The sequence below is a fragment of the Lynx rufus genome, unplaced genomic scaffold (assembly GCF_022079265.1).
Source record: "Lynx rufus isolate CCGP_SWC_20201006 ecotype Redwood Valley unplaced genomic scaffold, mLynRuf1.p SCAF_1, whole genome shotgun sequence".
Classification (NCBI taxonomy): Eukaryota; Metazoa; Chordata; class Mammalia; order Carnivora; family Felidae; genus Lynx; species Lynx rufus.
Window position 1 is genome coordinate 80,594,943 of NW_025814823.1, and position 11,034 is coordinate 80,605,976.

At 51.0% G+C, this 11,034-nt stretch overlaps 1 protein-coding gene across 1 annotated transcript in view; it reads right to left on the reverse strand.

The window, feature by feature from the left end:
• The window catches only part of CARS2 (cysteinyl-tRNA synthetase 2, mitochondrial), a 45,425-nt gene extending 35,279 nt beyond the window's left edge, over positions 1-10,146 (reverse strand). Inside the window, exons 1-3 of the mRNA XM_047081761.1 lie at positions 9,924-10,146; positions 9,615-9,665; positions 4,599-4,716 (exon numbers count right to left, since the gene is read on the reverse strand). Coding sequence (XP_046937717.1) covers positions 4,599-4,716; positions 9,615-9,665; positions 9,924-10,135 — 381 coding nt within the window. The 5' untranslated portion in view covers positions 10,136-10,146. The remainder of the gene's footprint in view (positions 1-4,598; positions 4,717-9,614; positions 9,666-9,923) is intronic.
• Positions 10,147-11,034: the final 888 nt, after the last annotated feature.

Below are 11,034 nucleotides of genomic sequence, written 5' to 3' on the forward strand. Positions count from 1 at the left end.
AGCTGCACACACACAATGCGCACAACAGCACACACGCACACGGCTGCACACATGCATGCACGCAGCTGCACACACGCACAATGCGCACAGCAGCACACACACGCACACAGCTGCACACATGCATGCATGCAGCTGCACACACACGCACAATGCGCACAACAGCACACACGCACACGGCTGCACACATGCATGCACGCAGCTGCACACACACGCACAATGCGCACAGCAGCACACACACGCACACAGCTATACACATGCATGCACGCAGCTGCACACACACGCGCACAGCAGCACATGCACACACACGGCCACACATACACGGCTGCATGTATACGTTCAAGGCCGCACACATGCACATGTGCACACAGCAGCACACACACGCACAGCTGCACACACATGCACACGCACACATGCACACGGCTGCACACATGCACACGCGCACACACGCACAGCTGCACACATGCACACTCACGCACACGGCCACACACACGCTCCTGTAACGACCTAGCAAGTACCACACTGCAAACACGCAACCCCTCTTCCGCCTGTGGCTTCTCCAGCTCACACGCACGAGCCCAGAGGGCATGGTTCGGAAATGTTGAGTGACAGTGAATTGTAAGGGGAATATCAATCCATTGCCGGCTTTGCAGGGAGGAGCGGAATCATATTCTAAAAGTAAAGTTTTTAAATTTGATTTTTAGGCAGCTGGTCATCCCACTACCATCGGGCTGGCACTGCTCCCCACCACCCCCCCCCCCCGCCCCAGCAAACCATAGGACGCAGGTGCCGAAACGTCTTAGTCCCGTGATTTCAGATTCCTGTCCAGCTCGCCCTGACCATCATAAACCATTTCAAGCTGGTTCTCCCCCTGGCAAGGGCCCCACTGCTCAGGCCTTGGCACTCACGCTGAGCGTCCAGCCTTCCTCCCAGAAAGAAGAGCAACAGGGGCCGGTGTTCTTGAAGCACAGAAAGAATACCTTTGGCTCAAATCTCTATGCCACATTCATTACGAGTTTTCTTACAAACGGTGACTATGCAGATGTATCATCTTCCTCTGGAAATTCTCACCCCAGAAACCCGTCTGTGGTTTTTCTCCCTGACAAACTGTAACACTGAGCCAAAAATTAAAGTCAAGGGAGTGATTCAGAAAAGCATAATGTTATAATTTAAAATATTTTAAAAGTGCTGGAGCAGATGGCACGAAGAATACCGCCGTCACTTAAAAAGCTTGCACTGGATAAAAGACGGCCTTTTTTGCGAGATGCTAAAAAACAAATAGATGTTTTCATAACCATGCTTCAGATACGTGCTTTATCATCCTACAGATATATCTTGAAGAGTGCCACATTAGCATCCTATGACGGGACAAGTATGGAAATTCTCAGGGGTCAAAAATTAAGCGCTCTCTGCATACAGAATCTTTCAGCCAATTCTACCAGCCTGTTCATAGTGTAAGTAGAAGATGATTTTTTTGTTGTTGTTTTTGGTTTATTTTGAGACAGAGAGAGAGAGAGTGAGCACACGCGGGAGAGGAGCAGAGACAGAAGGAGGGGGAAGGAGGGGGAAGGAGGGGGAGGGAGGGAGGGGGAGGGAGAGAGAGAGAGAGAAAGAGAGAGAGAGAATCCCAAGCAGGCTCTGCATGGTCAGCACAGAGCCTGACATGGGGCTTGATCCCACGAACCATGAGATCACGACTTGAGCTGAGATCAAGAGTCAGACACTTAACCGAATGAGGCATGCCTGTGCCCTTAAGTATAACACAATTCTTTGACACGCGCTGCCTCCTCATGGTATCTGTGAAATCCTTTAACTTCCCTCTAGCTGCGTTTACCCCTGCTGCCGCCCCTCCTGGGACATGTGTCCCGTCACCCACTTGGCTAACCAACCCCCACCCCTTCCCCTGGGACCCTCCAGAGCCCGACCGTCTCCACCTAGGCCTTTCAGGTCGAGGTTTCCACCCCCGATTTTGCAGATTCACAGCAGAGCCCGATTCATCAAGTTCAGGGACCCATTTGGGCTGTCAGGTGCCCACTGAGGGTTAGGATGGAGGAAACACTCACGGCGTCACCTTCCTCCTTAAGCGACCTGCATTTCCAAATGCCTCGTGCTGCCGTGTTCCAAGTACGTGCTCACGACGTCAGAGACCACGGATTTCTGGGTGCCGTCTCCATTCTGAACACAGGCCTTCCTGCTCAGCCCCTGTGGGGTCAGCCTTCCCAGCGCCTGCCCAGGCCAGCCTCCGCTCCTAGCACATTCCAGACAACAGCACAGCTCCCTGCCCCCCCGCCCCTCCCCAGGCCAGCTCGTTTGCTCAAAAGCTTCACTCTAGAATCAGAAGGCTGTGCCCCCAGCGAGGTGGCTGAGCACGCACTCAAGTCACACAGTCCTGGGGAAGCCACTCCAAGCCCCTCCTCCTATGGGGTCAGCCAGCTGTCACAGAGCAGTACCTGCCCGGGGACCCCTCGCCCCTGCCTTCCCTGCTGTCCTCTCACGTCTGCCCCTCACTGCAGCTCCCGACGAAGGGATGGCTCCCCACGTCTGCATGGCCTTGGCTGGACCAGGGGGACACCTGACCCCAGCGGCAGAGACAGAATGGAATCCACCAGGGCACCAGGGACGGTGACCCAGGCCGGCCTGCCGGCTCTCCGCTCCCAGCCTGCGGTATCGTCTTTCTGTCACCGAACGTGCAGCCGGTGTCCCGGGACTCAACCCTGTTCTGACACTAACTGCGGGTCAGCGGGCTAACCTCCTCCAGGGAGTCATTTCTGAATTCCGGGGCGGTTTGATGGATTTCCTTGTGGTCCCCCATCCTGGCTAGAAGATGAGCCATGTGACACACGAGCATCCCTCTGTGGGATCGTCCGCCTCACAGGGGACACAAGCTCCGTGCAGCCAGGAAGGGTCTCCCTCACCTTCGTGGGCACAAAGCCAGGCGGAGGTCTGACCCCTGGTGGGTCGATACACCCTCGGGGACAGTTCTGGAAATGGAGATTGAGTCTACCATAGGGGAACATGGCACACCGGCTAAGCTGCCAACACACTGGCCAACCCAGCTGTGCCAAGGGACGCGAGGAAACACATTTAAAGCCGGAGCCCAAGTTCAGTGCCGCTGGTAAACGCTCTGAGTGGCCCAACTCTTAGAAGAAAAGCCTTATCAAAGAACCCACTCCTCCTTCAACCAGAAATTCCACTTTGGGAAAAGTATTTAGTGAAACAAGACATTATGGAAAAAAGACATTCACAGCAGCCCTATCTTTAACAGCTATAAACGACGCAGCCCAGACGGGGAGCTGCTGCATAGCCCCCTGCATGGAATGCTGTCGAGTTGTTAAAAAGGCAAATTGGTTGGGGCGCCTGGGTGGCGCAGTCGGTTAAGCGTCCGACTTCAGCCAGGTCACGATCTCGCGGTCCATGAGTTCGAGCCCCGCGTCGGGCTCTGGGCTGATGGCTCAGAGCCTGGAGCCTGTTTCCGATTCTGTGTCTCCCTCTCTCTCTGCCCCTCCCCCGTTCATGCTCTGTCTCTCTCTGTCCCCAAAATAAATAAACGTTGAAAAAAAAAATTTTTTTTTAAAAATAAAAAAATAAAATAAAAAGGCAAATTGGGGGGCGCCCGGCTGGCTCAGTCAGAGGAGCGTGCGACTCTTAATCTCAGGGTCGTGACATCGAGCCCCATGTCAGGTGTAGAGATTTCTTAAGTAAATAAAAGTTACAAAAAAAAAAAATAAAAAGGCAAGTTGTGAGAAACAGGGAGATGTGGTTTCTAGAAAATAAGTTTGACTATGGAAGCACTTCAGAGTCCAAAACTAAGAACGGTAAATAAATTATGATACGTCCATGTGATGGAATGTTACGAGGCTATTTAAAAATGCTCGAGAATATTTAAGAACGTGAAGAAAATTCTCAAAATACACTAAGTGGAGGAAGCAGACTATAAAACATTATAAACTGGTTTCCTAAAGAAAAAAAATAGCACATACAGTGTTCAGTACATACATACATCTTCTAAAACAACAGGAATGTCACATGCTCTGTGTAGGTTTTTGCACAGATTGGACCGTTTAACAATCCTTTACAGATCTTTAGAGATAATTGTTAAAGTTGCTAATTATGACAAGCAGAAGAGACAAACCTTTGAAAGCCGACTTTTAAAAATTTAACTATAATATTTAACTTCAACCCCTCAGTTAAAACTTCCCCCCAAAAAACTTCCCCTAAATACCATATGAGTTGTAAGTGCCCCGTTCGCTTCACACATAACAGGTGGGAAAATTCAGCCTCCCATGAGCTCAGTTTCTCTAGCCCAAAGTGGCCCTTGACTTCCCTCTGCGCAGGAGGCTGGGGGGCCGAGGGGCCAGGAAAAGGATGAGGTTCAAGCAGGAGACCGGGACAGAGCGAGACTCGGCATCAAAGGCTTTGGCGATCAGAATCGAACAGGCCTCTTTTACCAGGACAGGGATTCCTCTGAGAACCTGTCAGCACATCCTCGCTGGGTCACACACGGACAGTGAGACATAAAACACACATGTGCAACAGACACGGCACTGCCATGCAGGGATCAGAACACTCACACGATCAACATGGTCGTCGTCGACGCTTACCTCACCAGCTCTTTTGATGATTTTATCATCCACGTCCGTGATTCCCATCACCATGATGATGTTGCATCCGAAAACCCTCGTGAGGATCCTTCGAATGATATCAAATCTAACATATGAGCTGCAAGGAAGTAAGTATTAGGGCGTCTTTAATGCAGAAAATCACCGCTGTGATCTTTAAAACGGAGCACCTTACATTTTAACAGGCTGCCACAGAGCAGTCGGGTGTGTGACAGAACGGACAGCTCACGTGCAGCTAGGAGAAGGGCCCACGCGGGTCCTCGCGAGAAACTAACAAAGGCATCCCCTCAATGTCAGGTGCAGTATTAGCACTTTTAACGTTGGAGCTGGTAAGTGTGCTTACATCCATTTGATTGTATAAAAATTCACCGCTGATACAATGGCTCTAGCTGGTTAAAATACAGAGAGCTGTTACCATCCCAGTTCATGTTCTAGAGTAACTGTAATGTTTCGCTATGGCAAAACAGCAGTAACAACAAATCGAGGCAAGTACAATGAAAGCTGTACAATGTCACTCCTAAAAAACGTGTAAAACTATCATAGAATATTAACACATCGGCTTATCCGTGGGCTACACTGGGGCAACTCAAACTTATAAAACCAAAAGGGTTCAAGAGCCATTTAAAATGTCAAGAATCTGGAGGTGCCCAGTGGCTCAGTCAGTTGAATGTCCAACTCTTGATTTGGGCTCAGGTCATGATGTCCCATTTTGGGAGTTCGAGCCCCGCGTCAGGCTCTGTGCTGACAGCACGGAGCCTGCTTGGGATTCTCTCTCTCTCCCCTTCTCTCTGCCCCTCCCTAGCTTGCGCTCACGCTCTCTCTCTCAAAAAAATATATAAACGTAAAAAAAATTTTTAATGTCAAGAATCTGGCTTCACACTCTGGAAAACAGTATGGCGTTTCCTCAAAAAAATGGAAATAGAACTACCTTACGACCCAGCAACTGCACTACTAGGTATTTACCCAAGGGTTACAGGAGTCCTGTTTTGAAGGGACACATGCACCCCCATGTTTATAGCAGCACTATCAACAATAGCCAAAGTATGGAAAGAGCCCAAACGTCCATCGATGGATGAATGGATAAAGAAGATGTGGTATATATATATACAATGGAGTATTACTCGACAATCAAAATGAATGGAGATCTTGCCATTTGCAACTACGTGGATGGAACTGGATGGCATTATGATAAGTGAAATTGGTCAAAGACAATATCATATGACTTCACTCACATGTGGAATTTAAGATATAAAACAGATGAACATGGGGAAAGGGAAGGAAAAATAAGATAAAGACAGGGAGGGGGACAAAACATAAGAAACTCTTAAATTCACAGGCGCCTGGGTGGCTCAGTCAGTTGAATGTCTGACTTTGGGTCAGGTCACGATCTCATGGATTGTGGGTTTCAGCCCCGTGTCGGGCTCTGTGCTGACAGCTCAGAGCCTGGAGCCTGCTTCGGATTCTGTGTCTCTCTCTCTCTCTGCCCCTCCCCCCAGCTCACACTCAGTCTCTCTCTCAAAAATAAACATTAAAAAAATAAAGAGAGAGAGAGACACTTAAATACAGAGAACAAACTGAGGGTTGCTGGAGGGGAGGTGGGTAGGGGGACGGGCTAAATGGATAAGGGGCATTCAGGAAGACACTTGCTGGGATGAGCACTGGGTGTTATAAGTAGGGGATGAATCACTGGAATCTACTCCTGAAATCATTATTGCACTAAACGCCAACTAACTTGGATATAAATTGCAAAAAGAATCTGGCTTCTCATAAAAGCAACCTTAAAGCTCAAGGTCAGGTAGTCTCACGCTCATCTGTCATCCGCACAACCTCTCTAAGTTCCGAACATCCTTTTCCCTCGAAGACGAGCCCTGTTATCACACCCCTTCGGCTTGCCACACCCCCACTCCCCGAACGCAGCTTGGGTGACAAAGCGATGTCAGAAACTCCTTGCCAAGATATTTAATCATTTGAAGGCTTGAACTGCTTACTCAGAAACTGGGCAAAATCCCACCACCCCATGGGGTTGTTGGACGTGATCCTGAGGCCTGTGCAGCACGAGTTCCTACAGGCGTCACCGTGCCCTTCCTGCGGCTTGAGCAGGGAAAGACCCTACAAGCAGTGAGATTTCAGAGAAAAAGTAAGAAGCACAAAGTAAAAAGAGTCACATGCTTGGCCCTGAGGAGTTTAAGGGCTTCATGGCACTGAGGCCACAGGTGCATGACTCCCCCAGGGGCCACTCCATGTCCACGATGTCAGCCCCTTCCCGGCATGTCCCCGTCTGTAGCTGGGGGATCACAGCACCATCATCCGGTGCCGTTAGGGCGTTACAGTGGCTGGTGTTTGCAGAGCATTTAGAGCAGAGCCTGGCACACAGCAAGAGCAGGTGTTGTGTCTGTTAACTACGCGTCTTTCTTTCTTTTTCTTTTTTAAGTAAGCTCTACGCCCAAGGTGGGGCTTGAACTCACAACCCTGAGATCAAGAGTCGCACACACTACTGACTGAGCCAGCCAGGTGCCCAGTACACGTCTTTTTCAGTAGAGGCCAGTGTGGCTACCTGGGGAGGAAGGTGGGGAGACGTGAGCCTGGACGGTAAGTCGGGACAGGCTTATAGAACTGCAGAGACGACCTCAGGACTTCGAACTTTACCTTAGGGGCAGTGGAGCCAGGCCTGCCCCTCCCTGCCTGTACGACCTCATATCTTCAGAATCTTGTAGTTCTTAGATTTTCCACCCCCAGGGACATCCTGAAGGACTCCTGAAGAATGGGTTCTCTCTCCCAGCCCAGCCTTCCCTAGCGGTTATCCTTGAGGGGAGTGGGGGGGAGGGCGAGACTGACGAACGGGGCGCTGCGAGGCTTCTAGGCTGTCGGTAACATGTCTCCCTCTAAGAGCCATGAACACTTCATTCCGCTGTACGCTTAACATTTGTACTCTTTTCTGTATTTGTAAGGGCAAGTACAAATTATAATCAAGAGGCTTGGTTCTCCTAGCTGAAAATAAGGAAACAGGCTCTCCCCCCACCGCCCCTTTCTTTGAGAAATTCCTCAGTCCTTCTAAAATGGATGTAAGGAGCACCTGGGTGGGTCGGTTGGTCACGCATCTGACTCTTCATTTGGGTTCAGGTCATGATCCCAAGGTGGTGGGATTGAGCCCCGTGCCAGGGTCTGCGCTGAGTGTGGAGACTGCTTAAGATTCTGTCCCTCCCTCTGCCCACTCCCAGGCACACATGTGTGCTCTAAAATTAAAAAGAAAAAAAAAAAGGTTTGTTTTAATTTTTATGAAATGTTTTATGTAGATGGTTTTAATGGCTAAGGAAGCCTCTGTTGAGTCCCACGACCAGAAAACTCTCAAGGACCCGAGAGCCACCTTTTTTTTTTTTTAAAGTTTCAGATATTATATTTTTTTTAATGTTTCCTTTTTTTTGAGAGAGCGTGCATGAGCAGGGGAGGGGCAGAGAGAGGGGCAGAAGATCTGAAATGGGCTCCATGCTGACAGCAGTGAGCCTGATGTGGGGCTCGAACTCACAAACTGCAAGATCTTGACCTAAGCCAAAGTCGGACGCTCAACTGACTGAACCACCCAGGCGCTCTGAGTTTCAGGTATTTATTAATCAGTGTAAACCCCAACACGACACACTAACGTGATCTCGTGCATGCAGAGGGGAAAGGTTTCCTGGGCAAGTGGAAAATTGTGCGGATGGCTTCTAGAAGACCTTCGGTCTAGGCAGCTTTATAGTGAAACATTTCCTTTCTTCAGTTTGCAGCATCAACGCTCAGTAAACAGAACTTGTATTGATCACTGGGACCCCGTTTGTTTGCTAACATCCATCAGAGCTAAGAGCCACCCTTCTGAAATAAAGTCATCAAGGAAGGAAGGGGGATGGGCCAGACGTGTCATCTGGCTGCATGTCACAAACCCCACCTGATCTCACAAGTGTCACCCACCTGGCTCTATGAGATTGAGAGTTCTGTCTTTGCAATCCTGTTGGCGGGCTGCCTGTGACCACGTCCCATTCTGATTTAATGTTACTCAACAATAAACTTTGCTTTCTCTTCTGCCTTTGTGGAGAGGTTTTTCCAGGTTGGGAAGAGTTCTTGTTTTTTAATACTTCCCCAACATATTTCATACTTCAATAAAGAGGTCAAGATATGCTTTTTACAAGTAATGCTGTTAGCCCACAGTGAAGGAAGAAAGGATTCCCACACCACTGATGTTAACAAAACACAAAAAAATGCTCCAAACTTCCTGGGTGATACATGATTTTCTAAAAAGTGTAATGAGTACAGGTAGCTTTCCACTTTTAGTCTAGGTCTGAAACAAAACAAGTTTAAAACACGAATGAGAGAACATAGAAAGTATTAGGAAAAGTGCAATTCTGACAAAGGTAGGCAGGAGTGCAGCTGATGGTTAGCAGGTTGAGAAAGCGAGTCCCTGGGAGATCAGAGACACCAGGCTCCAGGCTTCCTGAATGTGTGACCTCGGGGAAGTTCCTCACACTAACTGTGAAGTCCCCACCACGCGTCACACTTCAGGCACTCTGCAAGCAGCACTGTATGGGCGTTATTTCAAAAAATTGTGCAGGTTGAAAAAAGATGGATACAATTATCGTCCCCATCGCAAAGATAAAGAAAGCAGGACTCAAGGTAATAAAGTGGCTTGTCCAAAGTTGGAAAGAAGATAGTGGGGCCAGAAATAACTCACCAGCTGACTCCTAACCCTTGGAATGGCCTCATCGCATTAAACATCTAATTCCAAAACAGGTCATTTATCACTGCTCCTCATTGCCTCCCTCAGTTTCCTCACCTGTGAAATGGGCATGAGCGCTTAGAACTACTACAAGAACGAAATGAGAGACTGTTAACAGGTGTGCTTCCCACAGCACCAGGACTATATTCGGTATTAAGCTGCCACTTGAGAAATGGAAAAAACCTGCAAAAGGCTCTTTCTTTACAAAATAAATGGTCGCTTGAAGCGTGAAAAATCAAACTGGGGTCACTCACCAAGCATGGCCAAGGTGTGCATGATCATAGACAGTTGGTCCACAGCTATACCTAGGAACACAGTTACAATCCATCACGTGAATCATACTTGCAAGAAAGGACACCACATTCTCAGGGTATCATAGAACCACGTTTGGGGGATTCCCAGCCCAAGCCTGTCAAGTACCCGTGACTACAGCACAGTGTCTCCAATTGTGCCGCCACGCACTTGTCACTTACTGAATGCTTTCCACCTGAGAACCTTCCGACGCACAGTCCTTCCCGCCCCTGGTCCCCAGCACCCCGGTCCCCCAGGTCCCCGGCGGCTACCAGGAGGCGGCGTCCGCGCTGCCCACGATCAAGGGGTCCTTCCTCCGGGTAAGACTGTTGTACACCTTGACGCCCGTGTCGTGGCCCGCTGGCTGCAGCCAGCCCTGCCCGCGCGTCCCCGACGCCGCCCGCTCCGGACCGGGCCAGGCCCCCAGGCCCAGCGCCGCCCGCAGAAGCTGGGGCCCCACGCCCGCCCCGCACGCTCGCAGCATGGCCTGCCGGCGCGCGGCTCGGAGCCTGGGGACCTGCGGCCGCGGGACAGGCTCGCCACGCCCACTCCGGGAGGGACTCGCACTGGGGCCGCCCACCCGGAAGAGGGCCTCCAGATCCCGCCTACCCCGGAAAAGGCTTTCCGTGACCTGTCCAACCCAGAACGGCGGACGCCCAGGCCCCGCCCAACCCGGAAAAGGATCTGACCACGCCACGCCCATCCCGGAAGGGGTCGCAGCCCTGCCCGCCCATTCCGGAAGATGACCTGCCTCGGCCTTGTCAACCCCCGAAGAAGGGGTCGGGAAGCGGCCGCGGCACCTCCCACAGGCCTGTGTGGCGCCTGCTGTGGCGCTGGGGGCGGGGCGCGGCGCGGGCGCGGGAGGAGGTAGGAAGAGGCGCTCCTTCGCGTCCGGAGAAGAGGGCCCTTCCTCTCCCTGGAGCCCTTCGTGCGGGCTGTGCGCTGACGAATTAGGGCCGGTTCCCACCTCCCGCCCGTGCCGGAGTTGACCGTGCGGGCACCCGCCTCCGGCTTCTCGCCGGTTCAGGAAGCACGTCTCACCCCAACACAACACGCAGCACATCAGCACCCCAACGCAGCACGTCTGCACCCCAACACAGCACGTTTGTGCCCCAGCGCACCACAGCAAACACATAACCTCAACACAGAACGTCTGCACCCCAACACAGCAACGTATGATCCCAATGTGCACAAGCCACGTGTGCACCCCAGCACAGCATATTGATACCCCAAGACGCACACAGCACGTCTCCACTTAACAGCACAAGGCACACTTGCACCCCAAGACAGCATTCTGTCTCCTGATGCAAGACCAAAGCTTGGAAACCGCCCCATTCATCAAGTGCCAGTAGTGGGAAGTGTCTACTTGGGATTCATTAAGGT